Source organism: Pollachius pollachius (assembly GCF_949987615.1).
Source record: "Pollachius pollachius genome assembly, chromosome: 14".
In the NCBI taxonomy this organism is placed as follows: domain Eukaryota; kingdom Metazoa; phylum Chordata; class Actinopteri; order Gadiformes; family Gadidae; genus Pollachius; species Pollachius pollachius.
This window is the reverse complement of record NC_136947.1, coordinates 18,370,597-18,391,129: the sequence shown is the minus strand read 5'-3', so window position 1 is coordinate 18,391,129 and position 20,533 is coordinate 18,370,597. Positions and strand designations below refer to the sequence as shown.

Here is a 20,533-nt window from a genome sequence, read left to right as displayed (position 1 = left end):
GCTTTCACAGCGAGCTATCGCCATAGCGACTTCAGAATCTTTCATGGCAGCTCGGGTTCACTTGAATAGCAGCAGGAGCCAGAGGCTTGAGGATGTTGGCATTCTGGCTTCTAGATCTCCATCTCAGCATCTCTGCATCTCACTGAAAGTTGTCACTGATAAGAAGCTCTTCGTGCCTGATTGAACGTATCGGAAATCGATATGTTTTACTGCAAATATGTGCTCCATATTGAGAACAGCAACTGTTGTTGTGTACTGATGTTGTTGTTTTCGAGGCAATAGTGATGAATCGGAGAGCCATCAGAGAATTTATCCACATAAGTAGTGCAGTGAGTGGCCAATCTGTAATCCTTGCTGAGGACTTTATGAAAAACAAAATGTATTGATTCATACCTTTGTATCTTTGACGTCTCATAGGCATCCCGCAAACAAAAATTGCCCTTCAGAAGTAAACACACTTTCCCTTCTTTATACCATGACACGATGAAACTATTGATTGAGAGGTAAGTTGGAATTATATATCACCTGACCTATTTTGACAACTTGAGCCATGTCACGCTGAATTTATGGGTAACACTTTACAATAAGGGAACATTTACTAACCCTTAATCAACCTTAATTAATGCAGTAATAAGCATAAACCTAAATGGGCTAACCCTATTTAATAGGGTTAGCCCTAACCCCTAAGCCTAACCCACTTCCCCTTGTTGTTTTTTCTTGTTCTGTTCCTCTGAATTGTCAAACATAACTTGGATCAATCCTGCATCACTTCAGCAGTGAAGCTCTCACTCCATCTGTGTGTGAGTGTGTGTTTGTGTGTGTGTGTGTGTGTGTGTGTGTGTGTGTGTGTGTGTGTGTGTGTGTTTTTGTGTGGTTGTGTGTGTGTGTGTGTGTAGGTGTGTGCGTGTTTCTGTGTTTTCTAGTGACTGTGTGTGTGTGTGTGTGTGTGTGTGTGTGTGTTTGTTAGTTTGTGTGCGTGTGTGTGTGTGTGTGTATGACTGTGTCCGTGCATGTGTGTGTGTGTGTGTGTGTGTCCATGCATATGTGTGTGTGTGTGTGTGTGTGTGTGTGTGTGTGTGTGTGTGTGTGTGTGTTGTGGCATCCCGCCGCTGAACCTCGGACCGGGCGGGTCCGAGGACACGCACTAGACCTGGTTTACCGTCGCCAACCTCCAGCCGGCGACAGAGAGCACCACGTCTCTCCCCCCAATCAGCGCAATCGGGGACACCTGGCCGGAGGAAGGGAAAGGACCAGAAGCCGGACTTAAAAGGGGCACGAGTCCGCACCACATAGAGGGTGACACGGCGGGAGTCCGCACCAACGGGAGAGTGACACGGCGGGAGTCCGCACCAACTGGAGAGTGACACGGAGGGAGTAAGCACCAGACCGGGCGAACAGCAAGGGACGCGGAGAGATTCCGCACGGCGCCGGGCAAGTGACACGGCGGGAGTGCTCGCTAGACCGGGAGAAGGGTGAAGCGACACGGAGGGATCCCGCACCACGCCGGCGATCTAGAGGCTCACGGAGACCCTAGCACGAGTATACAGACTATTTACTCTGTCGAAATAAACGCCGACTGCGGCTTTAACCCTTGATTTCTGTGTGATTCCTGCCGGGTATCTGACAATCGGGGAAACGGGTTGCCACATATGGTGGAGAATGCAGGCAACCCGACCGCGCTACGGGCCGGTTTTGCGAGGGAACCCCCTTCAGCCGGCATGCAGAACCCGGATGCGACCGCGGCGACGCCCGCCCAGCAGCAGCAGCGGGAGACCACGGAGAGTCTGGCCCTGCTCTACGAGGTCGTACTACGGCTCACCGAACTAAGCGCCGCGACCGCCGCCGTGACCGCCGCCCCGTTGCAGCAGGAGACGACGCCGCCGGAGACGACGCCGCCAGAGACGACGCGGCCCGAGATGAGGCCGCGGGAGACGAGGCCGTGGGAGGAGGGGCCGCGAGACGAGCCACGCCGGCAGCAGACGCAGCCATGCATGCGAGCGACTTGCTGGGCACAAGGGAAAGCAGGAAGCCCGACCATACCGGCGCGGGTAATGAACCGGGGCACGCAGGCCCTCGTGGATACCGGCAGCGTGGTCACTCTCCTCCGCCCCGACTTGGCGGGCGGGAAGGAGGGTGCGCCCATAGAGGTGACCTGCATACACGGGGACACCCGGACGTTCGAGACCTGCCACGTCGTCATCCGGACCCCGCACGGGGTATTCACGACGCGGGCAGGGATCGTACCCCACCTACCGGTGCCGCTGCTAATCGGGAAGGACTGCCCGATCTTCCACCGGCTACAGGAGCCGGCGAGTGAACTCCGGAGCCGGAGAGAACCACCCCGCAGAGGGGTGAGGGGAGCTCAACAGGCCTACGGGGCCACCAGGCCTCCGTCGGCCCCTGGAGGGCGAACAGAGGAGGCTGAGCCCGCGGCCTCACCGGCACCAGAGGCCGTGGCGCTGCTCGAGGCCGACTTGGAGCCAGAGCTCGACGTCGACACCGAGCCGGAGGCAGAGACGGAAGCGGCAGAGACGTCAGTCGAAGCAACAGACTCCCTTAAAGAAGCTGAGGACGATCACCTGTCCGTGTCGATCCCCAACGAAGACGCCATCACGCTGGACGTGGATGGGGACGACCTCCTGGAGACAGGTAAACCTGTGAAGCCTCCAGATCCCGACAAGAGCGCTGACGACCACCTGGTCCCCTCTGGACCCACGGGCCACGACGATGACGACGACCTGATGGAGGAGGTGACCAAGGACCCCGGCCCCAAGAATGTGTCGACCGCCAAGCCGCTGCAGCAAATCACATTGGACCACGAGTGGGCCGATCAAGCCCAGAGCCGGTGGAGGGCGGAGGGAGGTCATCCTGGTCACCGACCACGCCCCCCTGAAGCGGAGGGCCGGAGCCAGGGACACCAACGCACGAGTGACGCGGTGGTTCCGGGCCCCCCGAAACATCAGGTATTATCGTCTAGGGAGGGAGGTCATCCTGGTCACCAACCACGCCCCCCTGAAGTGAATGGCCGGAGCCAGGGACGCCAACGCTCGAGTGACGCGGTGGTTCCCAGCCCTCCAGAACGTCAGGTACTATCTCCTAGGGAGGGAGGTCATCCTGGTCACCGACCACGGCCCCGGAAGTGGATGGCCGGAGCCAGGAACGCCGGCGCCCTGTCACGCCGGGATGCCTGCCTGAGCGGGTTCACCGACGACCAGAGGCCTGAGCAAGCGGTGGAGGAGTGTGGCATCCCGCCGCTGAACCTCGGACCGGGCGGGTCCGAGGACACGCAGTAGACCTGGTTTACCGTCGCCAACCTCCAGCCGGCGACAGAGCACCACGTCTCTCCCCCCAATCAGCGCAATCGGGGACACCTGGCCGGAGGAAGGGAAAGGACCAGAAGCCGGACTTAAAAGGGGCACGAGTCCGCACCACATAGAGAGTGACACGGCGGGAGTCCGCACCAACGGGAGAGTGACACGGCGGGAGTCCGCACCAACGGGAGAGTGACACGGAGGGAGTAAGCACCAGACCGGGCGAACAGCAAGGGACGCGGAGGGATTCCGCACGGCGCCGGGCAAGTGACACGGCGGGAGTGCTCGCTAGACCGGGAGAAGGGTGAAGCGACACGGAGGGATTCCGCACGGCGCCGGGCAAGTGACACGGCGGGAGTGCTCGCTAGACCGGGAGAAGGGTGAAGCGACACGGAGGGATCCCGCACCACGCCGGCGATCTAGAGGCTCACGGAGACCCTAGCACGAGTATACAGACTATTTACTGTCGAAATAAACGCAGACTGCGGCTTTAACCCTTGATTTCTGTGTGACTCCTGCCGGGTATCTGACAATCGGGGAAACGGGTTGCCACAGTGTCTAAAGGATGGAGTGAGGTAGTAAGAGAGGGGGTGCAGCATGCACTAGGATTCACTAGTAATGTCAGCAGTGTTTATCCAGCACATATTGAGCAGTCGTGCTGACCAAAAAAAAGACCCACTGGGGTCTTTAAAGCAACGGTTGGGGTGCACAAGCACAAACACATTCACCCAATCACACAGATAGATATACACACACACAACAAAGGTGAATTGCTTCGGGAGTTTCTCAATTCTACTGCTGGGCTGTTGGAATAAAGGCAGCATCTCTCTCTCTCTCTCTCTTTCTCTCTCTCAATTTTCAAATTAGACAAGGTGAGTAATTAACACCCAAATGATGGTGCTCATTTGCATTAATACCTGTCCGTCCAATGCAGTCAACAGTGAATTGCACTGTTAGCAAACACACACACACACACACACGCAGCAACCTTAACAACAGATATACTTAGACACACTTAGACACACAGATACAAAGGTGAACATTTAAACAATACTGTGACAGAGGATATTTGTATAGACTTCACACGTGAACACGTGTTGTAGAAGACTAGTGTGACCCACATTAGGACCTTTTCACAGGGTTGTCCTCACAGGACAAACACAGGTGTTGTGGCTATTTTGAATCACCCGGGCACATGGTCAATGTGTGCTATCCTCACTCGTTTAATGTACTACCTGAGGCCATTTTAGGCGCTGATGCCGATACCGATTTTAGGGTGTAAAGAATTACACCCTAAACTAAAATTAATTACCGATACACAATATCTATATTGTGTATGGTATGCTGGGGGTTGAGAAGCTCCTTGGGATTTGCCGCTCACCCTCCAGCAGTTCTTCAGGCCACGGCAGAATCGCATTAAAATCATGAGCTAAAGGAACCATTTTCTCTATGGGGAGGAGCTACTAACCTCCACACAGAACAGGATGTAAGACTGTTAGTGTTGGGAGTGTTTACGTGGATGTGCTCGGTCAAAGCATTAAGAGGTTCAACCGCCGCACTGGAGTATTCATTAAGAGGTTATTACGTTTATAAATCAACACCATTTCTAAAGGTTTCCTATCGGCGCATATCAGCCAAGCGATAAATCTGTCGTTTCTAGTTATGAGCTACACCTGTGTCGGTCCTGCGAGGATACATCTGTGGAAAAGCTCTGTTCCAGTGATTTTAGCATGTAAACACATCCTTGGAGGGGAAGGAACAGAGGTGAGGCGAGGTTTCAAAGGCAGAGGTTATGGGAGGAGATGTGGAAAGGTGGGGGAGAGTATGTCAGCAGAGAGCGAGTGCTCAAGCGAGAGAGAGAGAGGGAGAGAGAGAGAGGGAGAGAGAGAGAGAGAGAGGGAGAGGGAGAGGGCGAGAGGGAGAGAGAGAGAGAGAGAGAGAGAGAGAGAGAGAGAGAGAGAGAGGGAGAACAAATAGTATAACTGCATGAAAGCAGAGATGGAGATCGAGGTGAAGAGGGTGAAGGACAGAAAAGAAAGATGTGGTGCAGAGAAAAGAAAAAAAGGCTACATTTATAAAGGGAGACAAAGAGAGACAAATAGCACAGCATAACTTTTCTTTCACAAAGAAGTGAGGGGGGGGGGGGGGGGGCGGAGAGAGAAGATCCAGTGGAGTTATACTCTAGCGTTCCACTTTGCCTTCACGATTCATGTTGTGGGGAGGATAATACAGCTCGATGCCTGACCACACCGCCCATTCGTCCCCTCTTGTTCTCCATGTAAGCCTGTCTGCCTGCTCGCCTGGTTGTCCCCCTGCCTGTCTGCCTGTCTGTCTACTTGATTGTATGTCTGCCTGTCTGTCTGCCTGAATGTATTAATACCTGTCTGTCTGCCTGTCTGTCTGCCTGAATGTATGTCTGCCTGTCTGATTGAAAGCTTTGTTCCTGAGACTAATTGGATGCATCTTCTTCTAAACAGTCTTCTGTCTATGCCTGGTTTTGATTTACACTGAAGCAAACATGTTGTGGTCCTCTCTTGTCATCCTTCTCACTCATCCACACATGGACAATTCAACACACTTGGAACTTGGGTTACTGATAGAATAGTACCATTACAATTAATCACAAGTGAATGATGAGGATTATGGAGTCGTTTGTGACTTGTTATAAATATCATCAATTTTCATCCGGAGCCATTTAGGCCTAAACAATCCAGAGCTCCTTTTAACCGCTGAAATGCATTCTAATGTGTTTTAGTGTGCAAACAGGCAAGGCAACTTTCCGCTCACACTCCGGAGACCCAATTAGTACTACAGATGTGAACTACTCCAACGCCGATGCTGCTGCCTGCTTGTTGTGTTGCGTGCGTGTGTATGTGTCTGTGTGTGTGTTTGTGTGTGCTTGTTCGTGCGTGCGTGTGTACGTGCGAGCGTTTGTGTGTCTCTTTGTTTGTTTGTGTGTATGTATGTGTGTGTGTGTGTGTGTTTGTGTGCGTGCGTGTGTGCGCGTGTGTGTATGTGCGTGTGTGCCACGCACGGGGAAAGGAGGAGAGAGAAAGGGAGATCGGCTACGAGGCTACATTGAAGGAGCACATGGTGTAATAAAGAGAAGGGCTAAGTATGCAGATGCATGTATACTCATTCTCTGCTCCCTAAAACCGAGGATCATGTGCGATAACTTTATGTACCCTGTTGACTATAAATACACTCTACGTTGTTATTTTGACTACATATGCAGGGGCTTGACTTAGCCAAACAGTATCTACCTATTTGTTTGGATTAAGAAATATTATACATATGAAAGCAAGTTCCTACCTTTTCCTCCAAAAGCGCCGAACTGGCCACATATCAGCCATAACATCAAAAACGAAACCCCGGTCATCTTTTAAGACGGACAATGTCTCGAGGGTCGATCTTCGCTCTCTTCTCTCTTCCTGTCTTAAAGAGATCCTTCACTTTCCCCTGCCGGGCTGCGGGCTCGCGGTGGCTCTGCTCCGGTCGTGCTCTCCAGTTCCGCGCGGGGTAACAGCGGACCGAGTCGGCGGTGGATCGAGGAGGTACTCGCTATGAGAGCGGAAGGGAGGAGGAATAAGAGTTGGAGGGATGCGCGTGAGTTTGGAATTGGGAGGGGAGGCACCCCGGGACAACGGGTGCAACGTCACGAGTACAACTGTCTCATTGTCAGTGACTTCTGGTTGAATAAGAGATGAACGTATAGGCCAATTGAGCATGCACGTGCACATGCACATCAATTAGGACAGACAATATTTAGTCTGCGTGATTGCTATTTTTTTTTTAGGCTGTTCAAGTATGATGATGATGATGATGATGATGATGAGGACGAGGATGATTATGAGGATGATGATGATGATGATGATGATGATGATGATAATGTATTATTACAGTTTTTTTCAATTGCTTGAACACATTTTGCCAAACTTGGCTCATTGTGTCAGAACTCAACACACAAGCAAATAAGATACAACAATGAGAAATATACCATTCACATCTATGTCAAATTGAAACCTTTCTATCGAAACCTAACAATCCTTTGTCAAAATGTCACTCTGATGACAAAATGATACACACTTGTATCATATGAATACACTTTCAGATCAGCAGCAACACACGAATCTACTTTATATAAAACATTACAGTCTTCCATATTCACTGTTTGTATTCAGCTCCACAGAAGGCACCTTTTCACAACAACCAAAAAATCGAATACTCAATACTGTACATTGCAGTACAGTACTTTACAGTTCAGTAAATTCAGTTTACAGTTTTTTTCGATTGCTTGAACACATTTTGCAAAACTTGGCTCATTGTGTCAAAACTCAACACACAAGCAAATAAGACACAACACTGAGAAATATACCATTCACATCTATGTCAAATTGAAACTCTTCTATCGAAACCTAACAATCCTTTGTCAAAATGTCACTCTGATGACAAATTGATACACACTTGTATCATATGAATACACTTTCAGATCAGCAGCAACACAGTAGTCTACTTTATATAAAACATTGCAGTCTTCCATATTCACTGTTTTTATTCAGTTCTACAGAAGGCACGTTTTCACAACAACCAAAACATCTAATACTCAATACTGTACATTGCAGTACAGTACTTTACAGTTCAGTAAATTCAGTTTCAGCAAAAATATAACAAAAATTTACCAGAAATACACAACTGTACTGTAAACACAGAAAAACACGGCAATTGTCCGTTGGTTGGCTTATGGATCCTCTCCTTGTGTGCCAAATCCATCCATGGATTGACCTTACCTCAATGTCTCTGCAGGCCCGTTCCATTGCCTGCAGAAGAGGCATGCGGGCATGTGGTTGGCGATCATATACACTACATCCTCAAGCTGAAAAAAAACCTTCTATAGGTTTTAGAAATGGCGAGTATAGGCCTTCGACTTCAAATTGTTTATGGTTGGTGTACCAGTTCCGGACCAAAACAGTCCGATGGAAACAAACATTATCCCAGACAACAACAAACCTGGGCTGCTCTGATCTGTCCTGTTCAGCTGCATCATTAAGTGCATCTAGAAGTGTGATGGTATGCTGGATATTGTAGGGACCTATTTTTGCGTAATGGTGCAGTTACCCTCAAAGGCTTATGATGGCACACAATGATATATTTCCCCCGCGCTGCCCTAGGACGTGCACAATTTCCCTTTAACCTTTTTGTAGCTGGCTGATAGGTGTTCCGTTTTGTAAGTAAGTGTTTTGAGGTGTGCATTTAAGTATTTTCAATTACCCAATGTGTTTAGTATTTTGAATAGATGTGTTCTCCCAATGATATACTGAGATGTCATTTTTGAACTAAATGTCTTATGTATGAAATGGTGTGTAGTGTGCAGGAGCAAGTGTGTTACAGAAAGGAGCAAGTGTGTTGCACAATTGCAACTAAAGTGCAAAGCAGCGCTTTTGTTTAAGGAATGGTTTCATGTGTTTAAGGTATAGTAACAAAAACTTAAAGTTGTGTTACTTTGGTCTAAGCATGTGTCTATAGTGTTCAAGCAATTGAAAAAAACTGTAATATATATTCATATTATACTACTATTTTTACTATTATTATAATGTCTGATATTATTATTAATACTATTATTTTATTTTCTCAAAAAGTGCTCATCTGCTTTTGCATATCCAACTTATCGCACCTAGCTATTTTTGTATTTAGCAATCTTCTTCCTCTAGACTTGAACAAAACGTCTATAACTACTCAACCCTGGTGGATTTGGGTCTTTTTTGTTTTGGTCCCTTTTAGCAGTGGGCTCTCCTTTCATCCTCACATTGTGCTGAATGATTGTGCCCACGTGGTGTTCTGGTGGGTGTGGTGCTCGTGTTCTCTCCGGGGATTAGAGCGCGAGGGAGTTTTAAGAGGATAACAAAGATAGAGCGGCCATGCGTACACAAACACGCACGCACGCACGTGCGCGCGCGCACACACACACACACACACACACACACACCAGAGTTACACCGCACGACTTCTGCTTCAGTATCACTGGTGGGTTTATATTCAATATACACACAGAACTAAAGATAGGACTACCAGAGAAAGTTAAATGTCCTCAATGAATGGGCTTTAAAACGTGGGCGACATTAACCGGAGAAACAACTCACAAGCGAGCCATCACAAACATAGAAAAGCCAATTGTTCACATGTTCCGTTCCATGGCGTCATTAGACACCGGTAACTTCCACTTAAGGCCTTCCTGAGAGCCGGTGTGACATTTAAAGGCAGCAACCACAAAACCAAATAAGCTTAATTGTTTCATCTGCAATATTACAACGCTAGTGTATGTCAAATTGTCATCAATTTGTTTACAGCCATGTTCTGCCAGAGCAGTGTTGTGTTCATCGCAGCTCTCGCCACAGGTCGTCCATAAGTGTCGGATAGAGCCTCTTCTCCTGACTCGTCGAGCTCCTCAACAACACCCCAATGAAAGGTCACGTTTCGAAACGGCTGAGTTTGATGTTCTTATAACGAGAAAATGGCACAACTATGATTTAAAGGTCGGCATTGAGTGATGACAGCCTGCCATGAAAATATGTTATCCTTACCAACAATGAATAGCCTTCCTATTGAAGTAGCCTAAAGTGTCACCTATTTGGGGTGAATTGAGGATCGTTGGTTTTATTTTAACTTTACCCTAAGCTAACTGCAGTATCAAGTGTTGGTGAGGTCCAGAACCACGGAGAGCTCTAGTAGCGTTATATTTATGTCCACAAGGGGTCAGCCGTGGCCTTCTCGCTCCGCCCGGAACCTTTGAGTGACAGTGTTTGTTCCTTCAGCGAGGGGGACCGGATTAAAGATGAGGCATGCATGCTTGCATAATAAAAGCAGGTGGGAACTTTAATAAACAAACCACCGCGGCGACTTTGTCGTTTAGAGTACAATACATTTTCCGTGCGTTTGTTGTTATCGTGGTACTTCAAGATCGTAATCCATCAAAATAGTCAGTGCATTTAACTAGCGTAGCTAGTTGAGGCTAGTTGTATGCCCAATTGCATGCCTGTGAAAGTCATTGGTTCGTGTTTGAAGTATGGTGTTGTTATTATTGGTAGTAACGTGAGGGCTACGGTTTCCTAACTGTGGTATCGATACGTAACCAATCGATTCACTTCGTTTTCCTGTGGCCGTGCGACATTGCCCCTAGCACGATTTCCTCAAGGTAGAAATCGATTTTAAACCAAGTCACTTTTCAATCCTGAGTTTGATTGAAAACTTTAATTTACACTTTGTTGCACTCGCACATTATGTATTATGATGCTCTACGAACAAGACCCGTGACAGTAGTTCGTTTTTATTTCGCTATTCAATTGAACTAAGATAGGGACATTCAATAACTAACATCAACCAATAGCGGTTGTTAAGAGTAATTGATCTCCTTGGATATTTACATTACCATAAAGAGTTGGGTTTGTTGGAGAACTATTTTTATCCAATTCGTTTTTGTACGATGCAGCAGTTCGACATTTTCGATTTGTCTAGTTCAATGTTAATCATACATGATTCAACGTCTTTGGTTTTATAATGACCTTGGTGAACTGACATGATAATGATATAATTTCAGGCATTTATGTCTTCTATTGAATAGCTTCATCCTTCGGTCCCCGCAGGCGCTATTTGCTTCTGCTTTACCAGCCTCTGTATGCCTCTCATGACATCAGTGACCTCATCCACTTCTCTCTCCTTTAAGGCACCGAGGCAAGGTCATGATGTTGTGAAGTTGTACCATAAGCCAAGATGGCTGCCGGCCGAATTCCACTGGTGTTGCTAGCCTGCGGCTCCTTCAACCCCATCACCAACCAGCATATGAGGCTGTTTGAGCTGGCCAGAGACCACATGCACAGCACAGGTCAGAGAAACACCAGAGAGGCAGAGGAAAAGAGACTGAGAATGGGTTAGAGGGAGGGGGTGCCAAATGCTTGATCCCATTTTGATGATTACACTGGGGGCAAACACTGTGTGTTCAATCATATCACAAAAAGTGAATTCATCTTTCAGTTTTCAACCTTTACTGAGACGTTTCTAACAAACAGGCGTTCTTTTCATTTGGATTTTCTTCCCATCTGTTTTGTTGAATTGACTCACTCACACGCATATACAACCTGAGGTATTCTTCTAAATCAGCCTCTCGTAAATTTTGCGTAAAATCAATCTTGGTTTACTTTCTCCCTGCCCTACTGTTAATCAATACAGAGACACATGTCCTTGAAACACTATACTGGGCTTTTTCTCACTCAATGGGGATAAATCCAAACTCTGAGGTTTCTGCCGCTGACATGTTTCCTCCTTGTGACAAACATAGTCAAGCAATAGTCGTTGAGAATGTGATCAGATACCAACCAGATTTTACCAAGATACCAGATGTCATATAACAGTGCAGAGTAGTAAAGGTAAAAAAATAAACTGTTAATCACCAATTAAACATCTTACACTGATTGTAGCTATATTGTGAGGTATCAAATAGAGGTAAGGCAACTTGCAGAAGAACGCTGACAGATAGACTGCAGGGCAGGCAGTGGTGTTTGAACCCACAACCTTTGGGCGGAGTGAAACCCCCTACATTATCCTTCCCCCTGGAAATCGTCCATGACTTTTTGTCGTGTGTTGGCTTTGAACACGCTCCCGAGCGACCGTGTCACAAGCTTTTTCCTGTGAATGTTATGAAACGGCTCACGTGTTCCCCGATGCCCATTGTACATGGAATCAGAGACAACAGTGGTGTATTTCATTTGCAAGGGCCCTAAATAATGCTCTTACAGCTCAGCTTTGATCCTGTTCCTTATTATACGGCAGCTGACTGGGCTGTTTTATGGTAAACGTAAGCGTTGGACTTAAAGCTGGTCACACATCCGGCACGCAGAATGTTCGCACCGAAATAAGAAATTATTATTAGTAAGCATTCTTTCTTTTTTTTTACTTAAACGGTAGCTAGGATAATGTTGCCACATTCATTAACTCACTTGTAATTTTCAGTTAGTAGGTGTAGTTAGTTTTTCAGCGTTTTTCAACTTTGTGAAACGTGTCCTATTTTCTTTAAAGGCTGAGTCATAGGATTTACATCAATGGGAGGTGGTTGGCAGATGACTTGGAGAAGTGGGCTACTTGAATATGCATTTATGCATTACTATGACATTGCTGCTGCTATAGCTTGAATCTTTAATGACACACTAGTCTGCAAGCATACCATGCTAGTGTGTCACTTTATATACATATCTGTTATCTGTTTCCATTTTTGTGCAATAAAAACCACAAACAGAGCTCAAATGAAAGACATCACTCTAGTCTGAACTGTTCGTGCCTCAGCAACTCATTGTATTTGTGTTGAGATGTGTGAACAATTTTATGAATCATGACTAGGATGTGAAACCCGGTCCTCTGCTTTCAGGTAACTACCAGGTTGTTAAAGGCATTGTATCCCCAGTGAGTGATGGCTATGGCAAACAGGGCCTTGTGTCGGCCGAGCACAGGAATGCCATGGCAAAGCTGGCCCTGCAGACCTCTGATTGGATAACGGTTGACGAATGGGAGAGCGACCAGCCAGACTGGACAGAGACAGTCATCACTATGAGGTGTGGAACTATGCTTTCAAATTAATGAACAAGAGAAGCCCTCAGCTTTCATCTTTATTAGATGCTAGAATAATTGTGTCACGCAATTGAACGAGAGAAGGTCCGGTTATACCTAATGATTAGCATTTCTGAATCCTGTATGTTCATACATATTTCATAAGAGCAGGTTCATGTATTCTGCAGCAAACCACTTGGATTAAAAGTGTTTTTTCTTTGGGTACAGTGCAAATTTTCACCCGTGTCTCGTTCCCTTGTTTGTTGTAGATGTAGTCAGTTACTCCCTCTCTATTCCAACACAGTCTGCACTGCTTTGCATGCCATGTTTTATTCAGAGAGCACCGGTTGCAAATCACTTTGGAGAGTTACTTCACAGGCAATTTATTTAAGACTGCTTGGCATGTCGGACAGCGCATCCGGCTAAATCATGTGTATCGGACAATGTAGTTAATCTCCCTAGAGTGAATGTATGTTATTTTATATTTGTATGTGTTTAAATCTAGTCTAGAGTTACAGACATTGCTGTCAGCCATTTTAATTCCCTTTTATTTTGACGCTGATTAAGCTGACCTATGATTATTATTATATTCTGTATAAACTAAGTAGCTGCTATATATGAGGTATAATAGGGCCTCCTTATATAGAATCCAAGCCCCTTTGAGGTTAGTCTTCATCAGTAACTGCATCTCAATGTGGAGGTCGATACCCACTGCCAAGAAAGAGGAGTTTAGACCTGAGGCGAGAACCAACAGCTTTCATCCTTAATGTGTTTACCTCACATCCGCCTATCCGTCCACTTGTGGTCTCCCTCTATTCATTCTCTCGTTCCCCGGGTGCTGTTAACGTACCCTTATTGGACCTGCATCACTCCATGGCTTTTAACTGCATTACAGGGCAGTCCGATAATCCCGAATTCCGGTTCATTCCATTAGATACGTTCTCTGGAGCCCCGCTCCCCGCTCCTCCCATTGCTAGCACCGCTCTGTGCCAATAGCAACCATTAGCGTGAAGCGAGGAACAATGCTTGGGTCCTATGGGCCTAAATCATTTGGCTGGCTCTGTGTTTTCAGCCCAGACGGAGCCGGGGCCGGTGAGGTAATCTCCCGGCCAGGCGAGGCAGGGCCACAACGGCCGAATCTGGCACTTTTATGTTGGTTATATTGCACCCGGTGCAGTGCGTAACAATATTACATCAGAGGTTAGATTCACATGTACTAAATTAGTTATATTACTTTAGTTTATTCATGTTTGATGCCTTTATTTCATATTCAAACAGGGCTAAACAAGCTGGCCGGCGGCCCAACAGCAGGCTTTACCCAGGGTGAATAATTGAGTGCGCCTCATGAGTGGACCGGCCCACCGCTGACGTTCAGGAACAACATAAAGCAACATTACAGCCAGTCTCCAGAGGGCCACCTCGTTCCTCTCTCATAACCCTACATGCATTATTCCCTTATTCAACCGCTCGCGTCCTCCGCCCCCCTTGCTCCCCATTAACCATAAATCCCCTTGTTGAGTGTCCCGTTCGACTGGCTACTAAGCTGCTGTTTGACGCAACCAGGAAGCTGCTTAGGGCATTAAGTGGCCCGTTGTCTCTGGCAACCGGGCCCTGTGAGGGGCAGTGTTGTGCAAGTCCGCCCTCCACACCTCCCTCGCATGCACCCGTACGAGCACAGGGGCACTCAAACATAGCAATCAGCTCCAATACCGATAAGAGGCTTTACTATAAATCACAGCTCTTCGATGTAATCTATTTTTGTAATATGGTGAATAATGTCTATTATTAGATCTTTCTCATTGTAAATACGTTTTTTGCTCTCTCTTGCTTTGTTCTGACTTGCTGACTTTCTGATTCTCTGTCTGTTGGTCTGTCGTTCTTTCTCTTTCTCCCTTTCTCTCTCTCTCTCCCTCCCCCCCTCACCTTTGGTGGGTCTGAAGGCATCACCATGGGTGCATACTGAAACAGTACCAGCAAAGCACAGGTAACTCAATTAAGAGACCTATCTCTTCAAGTCTTACCCTACATTACTTGATAATACCTACATGTAATATGCCGTTATATATAATACATAATTCCATTCATATGGTATAAAGACCCCACATCACGGCCGTGGAGCTTTCAAGAAAACCACCCTAAAGCTATCCTTTAATGGAGGGGGGTCAGAGAGTTGTGTCGGTACCATATGGTATTCCTGTGCTCAACTTGTGGCTCATTAATGGCTCAAAACTGTTCTTTAGAGTGCATGCTTAAGTCGACAACAGATCATTAGCCTTAGCGTTAAACTTGGATTTAACTTGAAACTGAGGAATATATGATATGTCTAGGTGTATATGTTGGTTTATTGTCTGTTCTGTGTGCTGTTTGAAGCAATAAATCCTGTATCCAGCCTATGAATCAAGCCCAGCTTGGCATTGTACGATATGGCACGGTAATATTTACATATTCAAAATGTGCTATCGCTTTAAGATCAAAGGTCTCCATATCTTCTTTCCATTGTGTCCGGGGAACTTCTGATAAAAGCTTTTATTTTCCTATCCTTGTCAGTCCCTCAATTGGTGGTGTGGTTGTTGGCTATTTTCACCTCTGGCTCTCTTGTATGCATGGCTCCGGGCCTCATTAACGATTCCATTTCAGTTCCACTCTCATCTGAGTCAGCCTCACAATTGGCTCATCAATTCTATCATTGTGGAAGTTCACACATCAGTGGTCCAGTTCATCTTAATGGGACCACCGAACATCCAACCGGTTCACCCTGGTGTGGACCGACAGGCCACAATGTAACCTGCCAACTCATTACAAATGCACATTGTAGCACTTTGAACAAGCTCTCAGCCTTGTGTTTGTGCTTTGTTTTCGGAGGAAATACGCCTTCTCTGAAATACTAATAGGAACGCTACAAGCAGTAGGCGAAAGTAAAAGAATAAGGAAAATAAAATTAAGCAAAAAATAATCACCCATGATAGGGGGAGTCCAGCCAACTGAGATAATCATAATTCTTTTACTTCATCAAATTTAACTTATTCTTTTCTGTTATGATGCCAAGGTCCATCGCCCCAGCTGAAGCTGCTGTGCGGAGCGGACTTCCTGGACGGCTTCCGCGTGCCGGGCATGTGGCAGCCTGAGGACCTGGAGGAGCTGGCCGGCGCCTACGGCCTAGTGTGCGTGAGCCGCGGCGGGCTGCAGCCGGAGCGGGCCGCGCACGAGTCGGACACGCTGTGGCGCCACCGCCGCAACGTGTTCCTGGTGCGCGAGTGGGTGCACAACGAGACCAGCGCCACGGAGGTGCGGCGCGCCCTGCGCCGAGGCCTCAGCGCCAAGTACCTGCTGCCCGACGCCGTCATTGACTACATCGGCCGCCACGCCCTCTACACCGACGCCAGCGAGAGCAAGAACCAGGGCACGCCGCTCAGACCCCTGGCCAAGCAAGACCAGCCGGGGGGACAGACTGGATGAGAGCGGCGCAGACTGAGCTTATACCCGTCCCCGCGTAGTGCACTGCACAACCCTCACTCTGCTGGATACCAGCTGGGTGGGGGTGAACTGTGAGTGGAATGTGTGTGTTTACAGCCAGTGGGATGTCATACAGCAGAGGGCCAAAGCCAAAACATAACTTTAGAAATGGAAGAGGACACAGGGAAATATAATGTGGCTCCCTGGGGAGGTTTCAATTGTTTTGTTTATCTTTTTTTCTCAATGTTAGAGTGCCGTGTCATTTGAGTGTTGTTGTTCAATAACTCCTGAATATTTGTTGGTGGAGGGGAAGGGGGGGGGGGGATGCTAATATTAGTTGTTTGTTTGTTCTGCAGTGTGTGAGTTCCACTGAGGGTTAAGATTACGGTGGTGATTATAAAACTCTTGCTGCCTTGGATTGTAAATGGGGGTGTGTGTGTGGGTTGGGGAAACAAAAGCACACCAGCAATTTCAATTATTCAACAGAAAGAATAAATTATTTTTAAATAGCACACATGATTGTACATGGAGCCAGAGAAGACAATTAATAAAATGTCGTGAAAATTCCTTTTTGACTGCATTACTGTGATAAAACACCTGCCACTGCAGCTTCAAGGTGTCTCTGCAGTGAGACTGGTGACGGCTGATGGCTTAAAGTGCTATTCTGAGATGCCTGCGGCGATGTTGAAGAGATGCATAGGCCTACCTTTCCCTCCCTTACATTATCATTATAGAGTCGCACATGCTAAACTGATGCAGTGATACACACCATGTCGCGCTGCAAGGGAATTACACCTAGATTTTACCACATTTCACTGACACAGTTTCTTATAATACACAGCTAATTAAGCAGGGGCTTTCATGCTAATCCCAAAGAGTCCTACACTTTACCAGCCTTTATGTATGCACATTGTTTAAATTCATGCGACTCCATCGTGTGGCGAATTTGAGAAGTTTCTAAAGGGCAGAACAGGTAGACCGGACGAGGGAAATGGGAGGTACGCAAATGTACAGGTAATCGGATTAAATTGAATTTGGTTTAAAATCAGTGCTTCGACGGCCTTGAGCTTCACTTGCACTTTTACTTGAACTACTGGAAGTAAGAACAACACTGCCAAGATGCCGATTGACTTGAACGGATACTGGAAAATGATTTCCAACGATAACTTCGAGGAGTATCTAAAGGCGCTCGGTGAGTTGAACGACATGAATTCTCCTCAATAACTAAACGTAACCTATTTGCTGATTTAACTTTTTATAAACCGAATACATAGACCTTGGTAAATCAATTGAAATAAAAACACCAAAAAACACCTTTCTCACCAATGTCGCTTCATTTTCCTTTGGACCATCTTATCAGAGGTCAATGTGGCCATCAGGAAGATCGCCACCCTGCTGAAGCCCGACAAGGACATCACGCAGGACGGGGACCACATCACCATCAAGACCCTCAGCACCTTCAAGAACTACAACATGGACTTCACCGTGGGGCAGGAGTTCGAGGAGGACCTCTCAGGGGTGGACGACAGGAAGTGCATGGTTAGTGTGTGTGTGTGTGTGTGTGTGTGTGTGTGTGGGGTGTGTGTGTGTGTGTGTGTGTGTGTGTGTGTGTGTGTGTGTGTGTGTGTGTGTGTGTGTGTGTGTGTGTGTGTGTGTGTGTAAGTTGTGATGATAACTGGGGACTGTTTTATGCACCAAATAGTCGGCATCTCAGAAATAGCGAAGCCTATATTATTAACTTTCTCGGTCAAAAGTGTATTAAAAAAACGATTAAACATTTTACATGTTTTCTTTTTAAATAGTGAGGGTGAAAATCCGTGACAGACATGTAGACCTAAATTATGTTATTCTGCCAGCTCAGTTAAAACGTGTTAATCTTGACAAACCGTGGTGAAAACATTGGCGCTTCGTGTTTGTGTGAAACGGCTGTTTTCTAGTTTGGATGGATTTTATGAGATTTACTAATCGGCCTGCAGACTACAATCAGGGTTCACATCGCTTTATTTTTATTATTTATATTTTGCGCTATTTTTGAACACATTTAGGCCTATGACCCTATTTCTTTGCTGTCAACGCCACCAATTTGTTGCTTGCCATGCATATCACACGACATTTCCTGTTCAGAATGTTCCTGTGTTATACTGTGCATTTAATAAATTAAACGCTTTAAAATTGACGGAGACAGGAATTACTCTTCCTGATGAAATACAGAGAAATCTGAAGGATGACCACACAATTGCATTTGTGTGTTTACACAGCGTGTGTTTGTGTGTGTGTGTGTGTGTGTGTGTGTGTGTGTGTGTGTGTGTGTGTGTGTGTGTGTGTGTGTGTGTGTGTGTGTGTGTGTGTGTATGTGTGTGTGTGTGTGTGTGTGTGTGTGTGTGTGTGTGTGTGTGTGTGTGTATGTGTGTGTGTGTTGGGGGTGGGGCGGGGGGGTCAGCTTATACGTGATTATGTGTACTCGTAGGGAAACCTCTATTGTGTGTTGCTAAACACTGGATTCAACCAATCCACTGGTGGAATGAAACATGAAAGTCCAAGAATCCCCTTTAATCTGCACCTTCTACGGCCACATCACATGATTACAAGAGAAATGCCGTACAGATTTCCCTGCCACTCAGTTCTATTGCTACTTGCGTCAGCCAGCAGTGGCCCAGTAGGGGTCATCTAATCAGGCTTGTGGTGCTGTGTTCTCAGACCACCGTCTCCTGGGATGGGGACCGGCTGGTGTGTGTGCAGAAGGGAGAGATCGAAGGCAGGGGCTGGACCCACTGGGTGACCGGTGATGAGCTCCATCTGGTAAGAATCACTTTGATTTGTTTTCCTTGGGATGATTACAATATCATCAACACATTTACAGCAGTGGCTTGTGTGTGTGTGTGTGTGTGTGTGTGTGTGTGTGTGTGTGTGTGTGTGGGCAGTGAATGTGCAGAAGAAGTTTTCAGAAATTGTTATATCCCACAAAATGGAGAATATGTAATGGATACTTTTTTCAGTTAAAAAATTTCCTGATTCTCTTTCTAATCAGCGATTGTCGTGCCATATCTTACTTTATGCATATTTAATATCAGCAGATAAGTAGCGCTGTTTTCTCCTTCTCTCAAGTTCATAGTGTGCTCTGTAATGAAAGCATTAGCATTTAAAAAGCCCCTTGTAGCTACAATTAGAGCATTACCATTTCATTACCTTGGAAAATCTAATCTCCTCCTGTATGATTACGGCTATCATAGCAAACTTTACCAAAACCTGCCAGAATATCTAGTTAAAGTGAAACCAACAGATGTTCTTAATCAGCAGCATCCATAACATTAATTATTAGTCTGAATCATACTTTATCGGCGAGTACCCTTGTATATAGAGGAATAGCAGCCTCTACTGGCAGCGAAATTAAAGGCAGGTTACGCACCTCTGAAGACCATAGTAATGAATGCAAAACCCTACCCAACAGAAGGGCAATGAAGGTGTGGCTCATTCAGGGGATCATGGGTCTTTGCATAGACATAAGCATAGATGCGGCATAGATTGGCATTTGAATCGAGTTTCAACGTCGACACAATTTTACAGAGGCCAATACTGGGGGGGGGGGGGGGGGCTGTTTTTTTTTTCTGGTTTAAAAGCATTATAACATTTACATTTCTCAACCAATTTCAATGAGTCATTTTTATTGGAGGGTTTTGATCTATGTGGAGTAAAAAAAAGGAAAGAAAGAATATATATACATGCATTTATTTATTTATGTACAATTATATAATATAATATATATTGTTATTATTATTGTTATTATTATTATTTATTATTATTTGATTGTCTCCCCTATAGGAGTTGAGAGCAGGTGGAGCTGTGGCCCAGCAGGTGTTCAAGAAGACCTAAGACGGCTGCACCAGGAACCAAAATGGCGCCTGTTGGATCAGAGGCACATCACCAGATACAACCGAATACTTCCCTCCTCAGTTAAACATCCTACCACACATGTGTCCCTTTAATTATATTATATATTAGGAATAGCTAGCTAAAGGCATGATCATGAGTTTCTCTGATAGGCTAATGACAATGAGTTCTCTGGTTGTTGTTCTAGATTGATATGAAGCCAAATATTTATTTGCCATAATGAACAGCACTTATTTAATTTTATAATGACACTTAATCCACTCAAGTAGGTCAAAGTGTTGATAAAGTGC

General features: G+C 46.2%; 3 protein-coding genes across 4 annotated transcripts in view; 2 read left to right on the top strand and 1 right to left on the bottom strand.

Annotated features, from left to right (window-relative positions):
* The window catches only part of clstn2a (calsyntenin 2a), a gene marked incomplete at both ends in the record, with an annotated part of 141,649 nt that extends 134,974 nt beyond the window's left edge, over nt 1-6,675 (bottom strand). Inside the window, one exon of the mRNA XM_079750644.1 lies at nt 6,624-6,675. Coding sequence (XP_079606770.1) covers nt 6,624-6,675 — 52 coding nt within the window. The remainder of the gene's footprint in view (nt 1-6,623) is intronic.
* Nucleotides 6,676-10,129: 3,454 nt separating this feature from the next.
* nmnat3 (nicotinamide nucleotide adenylyltransferase 3) lies at nt 10,130-16,654 on the top strand. 2 transcript variants are annotated; one of them, XM_079751570.1, is made up of 6 exons: nt 10,130-10,172; nt 11,029-11,187; nt 12,724-12,907; nt 14,181-14,225; nt 14,843-14,886; nt 15,949-16,654. In XM_079751570.1, the coding sequence occupies exons 2-6, from the start codon at nt 11,076-11,078 to the stop codon at nt 16,356-16,358; spliced, it is 795 nt and encodes a 264-aa protein (XP_079607696.1). In that variant the 5' UTR covers nt 10,130-10,172; nt 11,029-11,075; the 3' UTR covers nt 16,359-16,654. The 2 variants fall into 2 exon arrangements, with proteins under 2 accessions (XP_079607696.1, XP_079607697.1); XM_079751571.1 differs by lacking the exon at nt 14,181-14,225.
* Nucleotides 16,655-17,446: 792 nt separating this feature from the next.
* On the top strand, nt 17,447-20,299 carry rbp1.1 (retinol binding protein 1, cellular, tandem duplicate 1). The gene is made up of 4 exons (XM_079751664.1): nt 17,447-17,547; nt 17,716-17,894; nt 19,053-19,154; nt 20,175-20,299. The coding sequence occupies exons 1-4, from the start codon at nt 17,475-17,477 to the stop codon at nt 20,223-20,225; spliced, it is 405 nt and encodes a 134-aa protein (XP_079607790.1). The 5' UTR covers nt 17,447-17,474; the 3' UTR covers nt 20,226-20,299.
* Nucleotides 20,300-20,533: the final 234 nt, after the last annotated feature.

What these genes read in the sequence shown, in the direction of transcription:
- nmnat3 (XM_079751570.1), top strand. Translation starts at nt 11,076, where the DNA reads ATGGCTGCCGGCCGAATTCCACTGGTGTTGCTAGCCTGCGGCTCCTTC. An exon ending in AGACCACATGCACAGCACAG is followed by an intron (nt 11,188 to 12,723) that starts GTCAGAGAAACA and finishes CTCTGCTTTCAG; the next exon opens with GTAACTACCAGGTTGTTAAA. An exon ending in ACAGTACCAGCAAAGCACAG is followed by an intron (nt 14,887 to 15,948) that starts GTAACTCAATTA and finishes TATGATGCCAAG; the next exon opens with GTCCATCGCCCCAGCTGAAG.
- rbp1.1 (XM_079751664.1), top strand. Translation starts at nt 17,475, where the DNA reads ATGCCGATTGACTTGAACGGATACTGGAAAATGATTTCCAACGATAAC. An exon ending in GGAGTATCTAAAGGCGCTCG is followed by an intron (nt 17,548 to 17,715) that starts GTGAGTTGAACG and finishes CCATCTTATCAG; the next exon opens with AGGTCAATGTGGCCATCAGG. An exon ending in TGGACGACAGGAAGTGCATG is followed by an intron (nt 17,895 to 19,052) that starts GTTAGTGTGTGT and finishes CTGTGTTCTCAG; the next exon opens with ACCACCGTCTCCTGGGATGG.